Genomic DNA, 13,878 nt, shown 5'->3' with positions numbered 1-13,878 from the left:
GGCGTCGGCGAGGGCCGGCCTGGCTGCCTGCATGCCTTGGTGCCTGAAGGGACACCACGTGGCGATAAGCCCCTCGACCCCGCCGCGGAGTTTTCGTGATTTGAAGCCAGAAAGATTCCATTCCCATCTTCCCTCCTTCCTCCATCTTTGCTCTCCGTTGTATGCTTGCCATCTCTTCTCTTCGTCGCGCTCTCTCTACTAAAACCACAAAGCCCCTTAGAAGGATAGAATCCGCGAAACAACTAGCTCGCAGAATGGCCGCTCTTCCCTCCACTTATCAGGGTAACATTGAACCCCTTCCTTCGGCGGAAAATCACATTTTGTCCCCATTGTAGCCACGTTGACCCAGTTATTGCCTTATAGACCCCGTCCGCATCGCCGTCATCGGCGGAACTGGCCTTCGTGAGCTCCCTGGTTTCTCCCAGGTCGCCTCGTTGGACATCACGACTCCCTGGGGCAAGCCTTCCTCCCCCATTACGATCCTGCACCACCAGTGCTCGCACAACAACCAGACCGTCGCCGTCGCCTTCCTAAGCCGCCATGGCTCGCACCACCAGATCGCGCCCCACGAGGTGCCCGCCCGTGCCAACATCGCCGCCCTCCGCTCCATTGGCGTCCGCACCATCATTGCTTTCTCGGCCGTCGGCAGTCTGCAGGAGGAGATCAAGCCCCGTGATTTCGTGATCCCCGACCAGGTCATCGACCGCACCAAGGGCATCCGCCCCTTCACTTTCTTCGAGGGAGGCGCCGTCGCCCACGTTCCCTTTGGCGACCCGTTCGACGAGGGTGTAGCCAAGATTGTCCGGGCCTGCGGTCACACTCTGGAGGGCGAGGGAGTCGTTCTTCATGACCGGGGTACCCTGGTCTGCATGGGTATGTTACTCTACTTGTGATCTTTTTGTCAGCTTGTTTTTCTTGAATGCGAATGTCTAACCATCGCACAGAGGGACCCCAATTCTCCACTCGCGCCGAGAGCAAGCTCTACCGTTCGTGGGGCGGCAGCGTGATCAACATGTCCTGCCTTCCCGAGTCGAAGCTGGCCCGTGAGGCCGAAATCGCCTACCAGATGATTTGCATGTCCACCGACTATGACTGCTGGCACGAGTCCACCGCCGACGTCACCGTCGAGATGGTGATGGGCAACATGAAGGCCAACGCTGAGAACGCCAAGCGCTTCGTGACCGCCGTCTTGGACGAACTGTCTGCGGAGAAGAACTCCGAGCTTGTCCAGGCCAAGCACGTCGAGGGATCTATCAAGTTCGGCGTCAGCACTCCTCTGCCTCACTGGAACCCCGAGGTCAAGGAGAAGCTGAACTGGTTGTACCCCGGTTACTTTGAATAGAGAGATTCTCCTTGTTATACAGAGATGATTCCTGTTGGAAACTTTTGCATACATTATCATTTCTCACCTATAGAACAGATCTTTATAGTTGATGATGAGTTTACGAATTACAACCTCCATACCATTTACTTGATCGATCTTCATTAGTTATCAGTATCCTTTGTTTCAACTCATCTGTCCTTCTCTTTACTTGATCATTATCATCTACCGCAGCCGAGTTGCTGTCGCCTAAGTGACCATGCTACACTTCAGTTGATGCACCTACTCACTACACCATACTTTGACATCAACTGGGGTTCTTGCGTGTGAGACTACTATCGCAACGCCAATACAGAAGGCTTCACTCTCGGTCCTGTTCAACCCTTCCAACACAACCTTTACCAGCGTCTTACCTTTCCCTATATCTTCATTTCCGTCATTCGCCTTCAATTACAAGATCCAACCATGGATCCAAATCACTATGTCGTAGATTCAGAAGGTGACATTATTCTCTCCGTTGAGGAGCACCCGGGCTACGCATCTGAATGCGCTCAGGACACCTGAGAAGCCATCTGACCCTCCTGCTCTATTGAGCGATCAGCAAAACAACGGAGACCGAGTCATCAAACTGCGAGCCCTAGTATCTTCGAAACGTCTCACTCTAGCGTCCAAACTTTTCCGCGCCAAACTCGACACGATGCTGGACCTCGGCGAAAGCTATATCCTTTCGTAGCAGCTTCTCAATGACTTTAGTGCCGACGCGTTGGGAGAATTCTTCCATTCTCTTCTCAGTCCGACTAGGGAAATCACACGATCACCGAAGCCTACCTTGACCGGACTAGACTCCTTTGGGGAGCTTCCGAATCAGCGTCGGGCGACAAGCTGCTTGGGGCACGGCGTGCCTGCCGATCGCCCCCGCGGATCGTCAGGAGATTGGGCCGTGGGATTAGTCTACTATTCCGTGTTCTGACTCTGCTGGTTGCTAGGAAATAATAAACAATGTCAGGTCTGTTCCCAACTTGTGTTTATGCATACATGTTGCATTGTATAGCAAATATTCCACTGCACTAAAAAGGAACAAACACTATTAATAACAGTAGTACTAGTTGTAGTCGTCTTCATTAACGCCTCCCTAGAGTCTCCCTAGGGCATGGGGACGTGCCAAGCTAAGAGGTCTAATATACAGAATAAAAACGATCCAACCGGTTTGCCTTTCCTCCTATCCCTTGGCCTAAATATGCGTGTATTCATTGGTGAGTGCGTGAAGGGCTTGCCAGTTGCCCACCGTTGTAGACAGAAAGGATCCTAGAGAGCAGCTCAAGCGTGGGTGCGGCTGGGCCGGCCTTGTCTACGTCACCTATTCCCTGGATATGCCTGGGGGAATGATCAATCCTCTTGATCGAAGGACTATTCATGCTTATGCAGTGGGCAACACAGCCTAGTTAGTTTCTGTGAAAATGCCCTAATACATATACGTCAGCTGTGGCATTTATGTAAAGGAAGCAGATAAGACAAACCCGTTTCTAAGTCATAACCAGCTTGAACCCAAGCATCTTCGTCTCCAAAAAGCTGGATAATATCGTGGACAAATTGCTTTGTTGCTCTAGGAACTTCGCTGGCCTTTGGAAGATATTCTGGGTAATCGGCGCAGAGTTGAAGAAGAAAGTGAATATCGTGAAAATCGGCTCTTCTTCTCTCGTCTGTATTTCGTCCAGAGACTGAGCCGCATTTTGCATTCAGAAGCAAGGCCGGCTTCAATACATTGATGCCTCCAACTAGGATCACCTCGGTCTCTTGGTCAAAGGGCTCTCGAAACATGACAGGTGGTGCAAGGATCTCGACCTGTACGGGGCTTTCGGCCTTGTAGGTTGTATAGTTTGTTCTTGCTTCCACCTCAAAAAGAGGCGAGGCACGCAACAACTGTCTTGCTTTGGAAATTTCACCTCGAAGAACAACGACATCTATGTCTTGAGTTGCCCGAGTAGAGCCCAAGACCACACACGCACCGCCGCCAACAAGAGCATATTTTTCACAGGGAGCGAGTGCGTTTGCAACCGCCATTGCGGCTGCGCGGATTTCTGAGGGTGGGTGAAAACGTGGAGAAGACATGGCGTGTTTCCCTAAAGATGAGGTCAGTCGATACTCAACCTGGATACCGAGGAGTCATTTCTTTCTGCATGTCACCTACTTTTTCAGGGCTTTATCACAAACCTTCCAGTTTTAGAACAGGATGTTGTGCAGGTATAGGGCATAGACTGAGCTGACTGTATTTTGAAGATTTTGAACTACTCCGGACCAAAATGATGTGCTAGTAGTGAATGCTGTTACCTAGTACACTGGCTGGGGTTAGGTAGTGCCTGCTTCATCTGACTCACTTAGTAAATGATATTGATTGGCAAGCAGAGGTTCCGAGATGCACCTCGAAAACTTTGTTCTTTTGAGTAGACATTTTCCCGGTGCATCAGGCATCAATGATTCGATCTAGATGAGGGTTATTAAGACGATCCAAGCTTTGGGGAGTTACGGTGGTCCGGAATGAAGCGCCGGCAATGGACAATTCATTGCGAGTTGCCATGTCAGTGAATCTCCAAGCCAGTACTGGACCGTGCCGCTAGAAAAGGAGGGAGGAATGCGACAGTGGTAGTTACTATTCTGAGGACAGTGAGATCGAATGGAGCAGTACAAGTTTTGAGTAGAACAACTTGAAAAAGCAAGAGTAGGTAACTACATAGTAGCCTGGTAGGCCGAACACTGCGGGGTTCTGCTCCGTAGTACCGCCTCTCTCAGCGTCGACCTCCAAACAGAACCAAGTCTCTTGCATCTTACCGGAATATCGCAGGATGGGGGATTTCAGGCTTAACTACCACCTTGGCCCTGGACCATACAATATTGAAACAAGATATAGTGCCTGTGGAGTATTGGACGACCATCAAGTCCGCCACGTTATCTGGTTCGAGGATGCTCTGGTCCACTATGGCGTTCCTACCGTTGTCTTTGACCTGTACATCCTCGTCGAGGACATCGATCTAGCCGTCAGTATTCTTGCCCAGGCGGGATGGGCTTTCGATATGGAAAAGCCTCACCTCATTGGAAATGCGGAAGTGAACTTGGCAGACTTCCCTCTCCAGCGATTAATATCCCCCGATGGCCAGACGAGAACCATCCTCCTCCCCGCTGCAGACTGGAAATTTCCTCTCACCCCTGACACGCGACTAGAATACCATGCGCCGTTCCCAAATCTACCGTCCCTCAGGGTGCCATTCCCACCACTGGCAGGCTTGCTGGATGCACTCATCGAGAGCTGGCTGGAGTGTCCGAACAACGAATCCGTCCTATCGATTACCTTAGCTTGCCACATCTCCTATATCTACGCGCATGTTCCGGCCGTGAAGCAGAAGTCGTTCGCGGAACAAATGAGATACGAACATCGCCAGTTCCACTTCGACGTGTTGGCAGGAATGGAGACAGGCACATTGCCATTTCGACGGCACCAGCGGGTCATCCGTGATGCGTTACTACAGGGCCAGTATGAGCTGCGGGAATGCTCTGCTACGCGTGATAGAAAAGAGTTGTTTTACTTCTTGGGGGGGACCAAGTCGCAGCCGGTTGAAATCGAGCTGCAGGCTGAGGATGCTCTGGAGTCAACAGAGACCAACGGCTAGAGGGATGTTCTTGCAAGGTACCATGTCGCATGAATCCATGTCGTGTCTCGCGCGTTATGGATAACCTTTTCGTCTTCTGAATTCTTTCGTTCCAACTCCATTCGTTCGAGGAGGTTCATGGTTTGTCTATCTCGCTGGCTAATTTTACCGGAGTCGGATTTCGAAGGTCCTCACAGTCTACTTTTGAATGATACGTATATGTCTTCCGGAATCAGGGTCGTTAGTATCAGATTTGATGGGCGAGACTGGGGTGTGTAATATGTACTGATCTCACGGAACAGGACTTGATTATATCAGTACTTTCAAAACTTCTGATATAGAGGCAAAAAGAACACTGAACCCTCTACCGCATCACCGAAACATTGCCCAAGACGACGACCAGCGCAATCTCTGGAAGGTCGGGACACTGTCTTCTGATGAGAAACCTCCTCTCCCTGAAGCATCTGGTCGACTCCACGGCTCAGATTGAATCGGCGACTGGGTGGACACATCGAAGTTAACCACTGGAAGGTCGTCAACTGCCGAACGCAGTCGTTCCAGATGCAGCGGGACCCAATTCTTATAAAAAGCCATCACGAATTTATACGATCTCCATCGGCTGCTCCCGTTATCCCATGTAAAACTGAAACCCTCGAGCAGCTCATAGTGATACGTTGCTTTTCCGTTCTCGATCCGAGCAAAATTCACGTATGTCTCTACTTCACGGTGGTTGTGAATGATGGAAACGCCGAGAGCCCTCCGATGCAACTCGTCCTGACGTCCGACCATTCTGAAAAGCTCAACAACGCCGCGGAGAGCACGAGCCATGCTGTGGGAGTTCTGTCTTACTGCCGTTTCCAGAGATCCGTTGGCGGACTTCAGTTGCACCGTTAGAAAAGGAAAAAGCATTCCTTGGGTACCCTTGAAAACAGAGGTTTCTTCATCACTACCTAAGAAAGGTGCAAGCTTGTCGATCTGCTCGGGGATAAATGCTGTTGTTGGAAATCCAAGTGTATAGTCAGGTTGCGGTATTGGGAGAGGATCCCCCCTTATGTCTCGTTGAGTGCTTGGGCCTGGTGATATTGGCGGTGTCTTCGGTACTTCAGCTGCAAGAGAAATCGACCCATCCCAAGGCTCATCTATACTATCGACCAAATCTATAGGTCCAAGCAGGCCACGGCTGATCTCAAGCTCGGCAGAAGGAACAACCAATTGACAGATCATTCGAGTAATAGCGGTTTCGTTCCTGCTTGGCATTTTGTTCCTTATGAAATGTAATGCATCCTTATCAAAGGCTGTGCCTGTGGGAGTCTCGCAGTCTTGTCCCAGCAGTTTCTTGAAATAATTACGGTCCTGAATAAAGAGCCCATCCCAGTGATTGCTGAACGTACAACCTTTGGAGGTGAGGAAGCTCACACACTGAGGCATATTATAAATGTTAGTCATAGTTCCTTCTGTATGCATGAGAGGCTGATACTCGGGTTGAGATACTGGACGGCAAGGTTCATGTCCCGCTCGTAACTTAGCGACAAATTGAAAGAGCTCTTCTGGCCACTGCTTGTTGTCAACCCAGTAAGATATACGGCGAGCTCTGCCTATCTCGATCTTCTTACCGGGGTCGGCAGTATTTGGTTTAGAACTCCCTTGTTGGGGTCGAACTGTTTCTGCTGCGATCTGCGCCTGCACCTCAGAAGACACAATTGCTGTCGTTTGTGCCTTTTTGGAAGGCGCCTCTGCTCTTGCTTTTCGCTTCTTGGATGGTCTTTTTGCTCCAGTTGCCCGCTTCCTTTTCAAACCAGTTCGCTGGTTTTATATCAATGAAATCAGTCAGTCTATCACATCCAGAATACGTAGCAATCATTTATAACAGTACCTTGATCCGTTGCTCTGCGGGTGGAAACTCCTTTCCCTTCGTGTCAGCAATTTTCTGTGTTTTCACGCAGAGGCGCGCACTTCGACGAGGACCCTGTGAGCTTTCCATGGGGAAGATTCATCAGCTGGTGGTTCTGGTATCCTGCAACTTGACTGTGTTTGTAGATTCTAAGGAAGAGAAGACCGGACGAGTGAAAGGTTCTATACTCTCGAGGATAAGAGAAAGAACAAAGGAACAGCCTTCTTTATTCTCTGGGTCACAAAGCCGCATCATAGCTGATTATAACAAAGAATTGCTGAAACAAACCTTCGCAGTTTCAATGTTATTGTATGGGAGGAAATTCCGAGCACTCTGGACACGCACTGGTGTGCTCACTCCACGCTCTGGGTCAGCGGTACCGGCTGGAAAAGCCCCCGTTGGCGACGGTTAGCGGACGGATCGACAACAAACTATTCCCCCCTCAGAGCGTTCTTCAGGGTTTCCGAAAACCGAAATTGTGATTCTGCAGTCGTCTGCGCTCCGCGCCCTGGGTATGACATCCTTTCAGGCTGCTAGTCATTCTAGCATTCGATTTTCCAGCAATGATCATCTTCGGTTCGAACACTTTCTGCTTGGCGCGCGGACATCTCACGTTCGCATTCCGGTTAGGCTGGCTTGTATCCCCCGTCGCCCTTCCCCTATTCAGCATTCAGCCAAATGACCTTGTAATATGCCGGTCCTGTGGGGATCCCATGATCAGTTGCCTTGTTTTCCTGCGGGGATATCGTGGGTCATCGGCATTCTATAAATAATATGGCGTCCCCCGCTGTGACCCTCGTTGTCTTCATTGTAGGGTTATCCTTGAGGCGCTGGTGAATTCGTGGTCGCGCATTTCTAGGTGATTCAACCATGGCTGCTCGATCATTGTGTTTGGTGCTGGCATCTATCTTGCTGCCCTCGGCTCTATCATCGCCGTCGGAGCCAGGCCTGAGTGCAAGAGCCTCGGACGATGCCTACTCCCCCCCATACTACCCGGCACCCAAGGGCGGATGGCTAGATAACTGGGCGGAAGCCTATGAGAAGGCACACAAACTCGTGAGCAACATGACTTTGGCTGAAAAGGTGAACCTGACAACCGGCACGGGCATCTTCATGGGCCCTTGTGCGGGCCAAACAGGAAGCGCTCTGCGATTGGGGATCCCCAACCTGTGTCTTCATGACTCTCCGCTGGGGGTACGCAACTCCGACCATAACACAGCTTTTCCCCCTGGAATTACCGTAGGGGCCACCTTTGACAAGGATCTGATGTACGAGCGAGGAGTGGGACTCGGTGAAGAAGCACGGGGCAAAGGCATCAACGTCCTCCTAGGTCCGTCAGTTGGCGCTATAGGGAGAAAACCGCGGGGAGGTCGCAATTGGGAGGGATTCGGCGCAGATCCCAGTCTCCAGGCTGTCGGTGGTGCTCTGACAATCAAGGGCATGCAGAGCACGGGTGCTATTGCCTCGCTCAAACATTTTATCGGCAACGAGCAGGAGATGCATCGTATGAGCTCTATAGTGACTCAAGGATATTCTTCGAATATCGATGATCGTACACTCCATGAGCTCTATCTGTGGCCATTTGCTGAAGGTGTCAGAGCCGGAGCTGGCTCAGTAATGATCGCATATAATGATGTGAGCAGTCGCAGTCGATCTTCTATCGTCATCTCTCCTAAGGTCTTTACTGACTCCATTTCTTTTCAAGGTGAACCGCTCGGCTTGTAGTCAGAATAGCAAACTTATCAATGGAATTCTCAAGGATGAGTTAGGGTTTCAGGGATTCGTTGTGACCGACTGGTTGGCTCACATCGGCGGCGTTTCGTCGGCATTGGCTGGACTGGACATGGATATGCCTGGAGATGGCCCTGTACCACTCCTTGGAAACACCTATTGGGGCTGGGAGCTTTCTCGTTCCATACTCAATGGATCAGTTCCGGTCGATCGTTTGAACGATATGGTATGAAGTCTCTTCAATCTCGGGAGGCCATGAGTTGCTCATGTCAAATTTAGGTGACGCGAATCGTCGCAACATGGTACAAGATGGGCCAGGATAAAGACTATCCTCTTCCCAATTTCTCCGGAAACACGTTGGATGAAAAAGGGCCCCTCTATCCAGGAGCTCTGTTCTCGCCCTCCGGCATCGTCAACCAATATGTCAATGTTCAAGGCAATCATAATATCACGGCCAGAGCAGTGGCCAGAGACGCAATCACCCTACTCAAGAACGAGGACAACCTCTTGCCCCTAAGACGGAATGACTCATTGAAAATCTTTGGTACTGACGCTGGCGCAAATCCGGATGGCCTTAATACCTGCACTGATCAAGGCTGCAATAAAGGTGTGCTGACTATGGGCTGGGGAAGTGGAACCTCTAGACTGCCATACCTTGTCACCCCCCAACAAGCAATTGCCAATCTCTCGTCCAATGCGGAATTTTTCATCACAGACAAGTTCCCATCCAAGATCTCCCCGACTTCGCAGGACGTTGCCATTGTTTTCATCAATGCCGACTCGGGAGAGAACTATATCACCGTCGAGAGCAACCCTGGGGATCGCACCACGGCGGGTTTGTATGCGTGGCATAATGGTGATGATCTTGTCAAAGCTGCTGCGGAGAAATTCTCGAAGGTCGTTGTAGTTGTTCACACGGTTGGTCCCATCATAATGGAGAAGTGGATTGACCTGGACCCGGTCAAGGCAGTCCTCGTCGCACACCTGCCCGGCCAGGAGGCCGGCTGGTCCCTGACAGACATTCTGTTTGGCGACTACAGCCCCAGCGGACATATGCCATATACGATCCCTCGCAGCGAGTCGGACTATCCAGCCAGCGTAGGTCTGCTTCAGCAACCATTCGGCCAAATCCAAGACGACTATACCGAACGCCTGTACATCGATTATCGTCACTTCCTCAAGAACAACGTCACCCCTCGGTACCCATTCGGCCACGGACTCTCTTACACTACATTCAAGTTCTCCGAGCCTAGCCTTTCAGAAGAAACTCCCATAGGCAGTGCCTATCCACCAGCTCGGTCTCCCAAAGGCACCACACCTTCATACCCAACCACCAAGCCCAGCGCATCCGAGGCGGCTTGGCCCAAGAACTTCGACCGTATTTGGCGCTACCTCTATCCATACCTCGACAACCCCGAAGGTGCAGCCGCCAACTCTACCAAGACGTACCCCTATCCTGACGGGTACACGACGGAGCCGAAACCCGCACCGCGTGCCGGCGGCGCCGAGGGCGGAAATCCCGCTTTGTGGGACATCGCTTTTTCAGTCAAGGTCAAGGTCACCAACACGGGCTCGCGAAAAGGACGTGCCGTTGCACAGTTATACGTGGAGATGCCATCCAGCCTGGGGGTTGATACCCCGTCGCGGCAGTTGCGACAGTTCGAGAAAACGAAGACCCTGGCGCCTGGCGAGAGCGAGGACCTGACTCTGGAGGTCACCCGCAAGGATATTAGTATTTGGGACGTAGAGGTGCAGGATTGGAAGGCACCTGTGAAGGGTGAAGGTGTCAAGTTCTGGATCGGGCAGAGCGTCGCTGATGCCCATGTGCGCTGCGATGTGGGTGGCGATTGTTCGACTCTGTAGTGGTTATTGTCTTATGATCTTTTGATTTTTCTTTTATGCGTGTTGCTTTGTGATTCATATAATAATTTTCCTATTATACTATAATCGTGAATGGATACTGAGAGTGAAAGAGAAAGGATAGAAAGAAAGAAAGAAAGAATAAGAAAGACAAACGATACTACCGAATCGGGAAGGAGTCGATAGTGCATTGCATAATTAGTCATTCTTATCAGTACATCTTATGCACGTCATTCATCTCCAATTCCCCATCGCAAACATCAAGCGCAACTCCCTTCCACCCCGTCACATTCGATACGATAGCGCCAATTTGCGCTACCCAGCTGCCAAAATGCAAGGATTTAGTATGTCACCCATTGCCAACCCTTTTTTCTCTAGACCTTTCACTGACACCATATCCCCCTCTAGACATGGGACGGTTCGTTCAACTCCCTCCTCCCCTCCACGCCGCCACAGGCACCAAGAAGTTAACCCACCATCTAACCCACCCCCCAGCTATGTCCCACCTGACCAAGAAGGCCTCACGAGCGCCAATAAGCTCGCGGGAAAGCACCCGCTCGGGTCCCGCGCCCGCCACCTACACACCACCGGCGCCCTAGTCGTGCGATTCGAGATGCCCTTCGCGGTATGGTGCACGAACTGCAAACCGCACGAGACGATCATCGGACAAGGGGTGCGCTTCAACGCCGAGAAGAAGAAAGTCGGAAACTACTACTCCACGCCCATCTATAGCTTTCGCATGAAACACACCGCTTGTGGGGGATGGATCGAAATCCGCACGGATCCGCAGAACACGGCGTATGTGGTTACCGAGGGAGGGAGGAAACGGGATACCGGAGAGGAGAAGGATCTGGGCTTGGGGGAGATTACGATCAAGTTGCGAAGGGAGGAGGGAGGGGAGAGTGACCCGTTGGCTAAGTTGGAGGGGAAGGTCGAGGATAAGAGGAGGGCGGAGACGGAACAGAGTCGGCTGCTTGATCTGCAGCGACGGCAAAATCGCGATTGGGAGGACCCGTACGAGCAGTCGAGGCGGCTGCGACGGGGATTCCGGGCGGAGCGGAAGGTGCTTGAAACGGCGGAAGCGAAGAGCGAGGCGTTGAAGGATAAGATGAGCTTGGGGATCGATCTGGTGGACGAGACGGAGGAGGATCGGCTACGTGCTGGGTTCATCGACTTTGGGCCTGCCAGTGATGCGACTACTCGCACTCGACCCATGTTTGACTCCTCAATAACGACGACAGCAAGGGGATCTCCGCTCGCTTCGGGGAGTAGACATGGGAAGAGACCGAAGGCGGCTGATCTTGCTGCAGACCGGAAGGCGATCTTGCGCAGTGAGTTGACGAGTAATACGCGCGCAGCGGTCGATCCGTTCCTAAGTCAAGATGCGAATATATGGCAGCCAGAGAGCAAGCGGCGAAAAACTACGCTGAACAAACCGGCAGAGACGATTAAGGATACCGAAGACAACCAGTCTGCCCGGCCATCTTCTACCGTGTCGGATGAGTGTTTGAAGGAAACAGGTACATCGGATCAGAAGCAGCCTGGTGCTGTGACTGCTCTGGTTGCTTATGCTTCTGATTCAGATTGAGCTGTTCTTTCGGGGCCCTCAATGCGATGCCTGTATATAAAGTTGCTTGGGCGTTTTACTTAGAAATAGATGATACCCAGATGGATTTGATGTAAGAATGCATTGCATGCTGGTCATGCTAACTTTTTAGGCACTTTCATACAAGACCATAAGTCACATAAGGTGAAGGGTATATACAAAACAGAAAGGCATCGTCTGCCACGCAAAGACATCATTTGGCCCAGGGAGCTTTGGTAACAGGATTCCCTTCAGCGCTGCCACCTGGGGCTGCCGTGGGCTGTGAGCTCGCCCAAGGAGCCCGAGTCGGTGTCATCGGGCCCGGTGGTAATGTGGATGTATTAGTGAGCGTAGGAGGTATTCTGGACGCAGACGGCCCTCCGGATCCTCGCGAGGTCGCCCAGGGTGCAGCGGTTCCACTTTGAGGGGCAGAGCCCGATACAGAGGCCCAAGGCGCCTTGGTTCTCGCGCCAGGAGCCTGCGTCGTTGAGGCCGGAGCAGCGGGGCCTTGTGGCCGTGCTTGCGGACCAGATGAGCTATGAGCTGTGGATGGTGGCGGCAAAGCATTTGGATCACGCTCCCAGCTGAAGAGCGAGCCAAAAGGAAAATGCTGGACGACAGGGAATTTTGAGAGCACCTCAGCATTATACATTTTGATCATCCCCTAATTTTGTTAATGAAAGTTAATTTGCTGTTTAGAAAATGAGGCACTGACCTTATTAATTTTGGCCCAGCCGGTGCGAATCCCAGATATGTCATACAACATTGGACTATGCTCCCAGAAGGGCCCTTTCTTCACATCGTAAATAAAGCCGACTGCGGAGAAGTACAGATTGTCTCTTCGCTCTCTTTCAACAATATTTGCTTTGGACACACCAGTGGGATCCGGCGCATCGGGCAGGGAGCCCTCATCAGGCACTTTGTCTGATGCCCCGAGGGCCGGGGCGAACTGTGCAGACCCAAAGATATAGGGTATGAATGAATGATCGTCTAAACCCCATACGCCGTGAGAACCTGCCGGTTCCAGAGTGTAGGTCTTGATAATTGTCCGTACCAATTCCAAATACCTAGGCCAATCTCTTGTCAGTAAAGGCCACGCATAGTATCTGATTCACGGAGACACGCACGGTTGTATCACACCCAAGACAAGAGCTCTTTCCTCCACCCCGGCCGCGTTTTTAGGGAATCCCCCAAGCTTCCAGATTCCAGCGAGAAAGGCTAGGAAGCTCAGTTCATGACCTGTCCCATAATCCAAGCGTTGAGCGCTTCCCCAGCTCCCCAAGAAATAAGCCTTCAATTCCACTTCCGCCGTCGGGCCATTTGGGTCTGAAGACGGCTTCTTCAGTATTTCAGACGACAAACACTCCTCGAGCAGGGTCGAGGCTCGACTTTCGACGATTTGGTACCATTTGCGAAAGCTGAAATTTCCAAACCTCCGCGGGCCCGTATCGGGCGGTGCCTCCGCGATAATCGCTTCTAGTTTCGATAGCAATTGCTGTAGCTGTCGGACTGGGGCCGAGTATTCGACCGCATCGGAGTTCAAAGGCCAAGCTTGCACGCTGCCATCGGGAAGCTTTTCCGGGAACATCGACCGATTCAGCTGAAGAAGAAATGTCATCATATCGACATAGCCCTTAGAGCATAGGAAATCCGAGACATCTTCTCCTTCGTGGATCTTTTTGCCGGGCTCGATAAAGGAGTGTCGTGCGGGGTCAATCGCGGGCAGCACGCGCACTGGGAATCCCTCTGCAGCCATTCTGGAGGGCCGCGTTGGACGATCAAAACAGAGGGCGGAGTGTTAATCGTGGCAGGTAGGAGGTATTGACGGGAGAGTCTATGATCGATGATG

The 13,878-nt window shown here is 51.7% G+C and overlaps 6 protein-coding genes across 6 annotated transcripts; 4 read left to right on the top strand and 2 right to left on the bottom strand.

Annotated features, from left to right (window-relative positions):
• The first annotated feature begins 107 nt into the window (after positions 1 to 107).
• On the top strand, positions 108 to 1,480 carry MEU1 (S-methyl-5-thioadenosine phosphorylase). The gene is made up of 3 exons (XM_046087252.1): positions 108 to 282; positions 364 to 873; positions 945 to 1,480. Exons 1-3 carry the CDS (start codon positions 162 to 164, stop codon positions 1,340 to 1,342), a joined length of 1,029 nt encoding a protein of 342 aa, XP_045943219.1. The 5' UTR covers positions 108 to 161; the 3' UTR covers positions 1,343 to 1,480.
• Positions 1,481 to 4,161: 2,681 nt separating this feature from the next.
• Positions 4,162 to 4,983, top strand: LDX57_005565 (uncharacterized protein; the record flags this gene model as incomplete). Its single annotated transcript, XM_046087251.1, has 1 exon — positions 4,162 to 4,983. The coding sequence occupies one exon, from the start codon at positions 4,162 to 4,164 to the stop codon at positions 4,981 to 4,983; it is 822 nt and encodes a 273-aa protein (XP_045943218.1).
• A 351-nt stretch (positions 4,984 to 5,334) lies between these two features.
• On the bottom strand, positions 5,335 to 5,790 carry LDX57_005564 (uncharacterized protein; the record flags this gene model as incomplete). Its single annotated transcript, XM_046087250.1, has 1 exon — positions 5,335 to 5,790. The coding sequence occupies one exon, from the start codon at positions 5,788 to 5,790 to the stop codon at positions 5,335 to 5,337; it is 456 nt and encodes a 151-aa protein (XP_045943217.1).
• A 1,933-nt stretch (positions 5,791 to 7,723) lies between these two features.
• Positions 7,724 to 10,447, top strand: LDX57_005563 (beta-glucosidase; the record flags this gene model as incomplete). The annotated part of the gene is made up of 3 exons (XM_046087249.1): positions 7,724 to 8,488; positions 8,559 to 8,810; positions 8,864 to 10,447. The coding sequence occupies 3 exons, from the start codon at positions 7,724 to 7,726 to the stop codon at positions 10,445 to 10,447; spliced, it is 2,601 nt and encodes an 866-aa protein (XP_045943216.1).
• Positions 10,448 to 11,057: 610 nt separating this feature from the next.
• On the top strand, positions 11,058 to 12,101 carry saf4 (Saf4/Yju2 family protein; the record flags this gene model as incomplete). The annotated part of the gene is made up of 1 exon (XM_046087248.1): positions 11,058 to 12,101. The coding sequence occupies one exon, from the start codon at positions 11,058 to 11,060 to the stop codon at positions 12,030 to 12,032; it is 975 nt and encodes a 324-aa protein (XP_045943215.1). The 3' UTR covers positions 12,033 to 12,101.
• Positions 12,102 to 12,243: 142 nt separating this feature from the next.
• On the bottom strand, positions 12,244 to 13,785 carry RRD1 (Serine/threonine-protein phosphatase 2A activator 1; the record flags this gene model as incomplete). Its single annotated transcript, XM_046087247.1, has 3 exons — positions 12,244 to 12,693; positions 12,745 to 13,096; positions 13,157 to 13,785. 3 exons carry the CDS (start codon positions 13,783 to 13,785, stop codon positions 12,244 to 12,246), a joined length of 1,431 nt encoding a protein of 476 aa, XP_045943214.1.
• Positions 13,786 to 13,878: the final 93 nt, after the last annotated feature.

Source organism: Aspergillus melleus, assembly GCF_016097325.1.
Source record: "Aspergillus melleus strain CBS 546.65 chromosome Unknown contig3, whole genome shotgun sequence".
In the NCBI taxonomy this organism is placed as follows: Eukaryota; Fungi; Ascomycota; class Eurotiomycetes; order Eurotiales; family Aspergillaceae; genus Aspergillus; species Aspergillus melleus.
The sequence above is the reverse complement of the archived record's forward strand: the minus strand, read 5'-3'. Positions and strand labels throughout refer to the sequence as shown.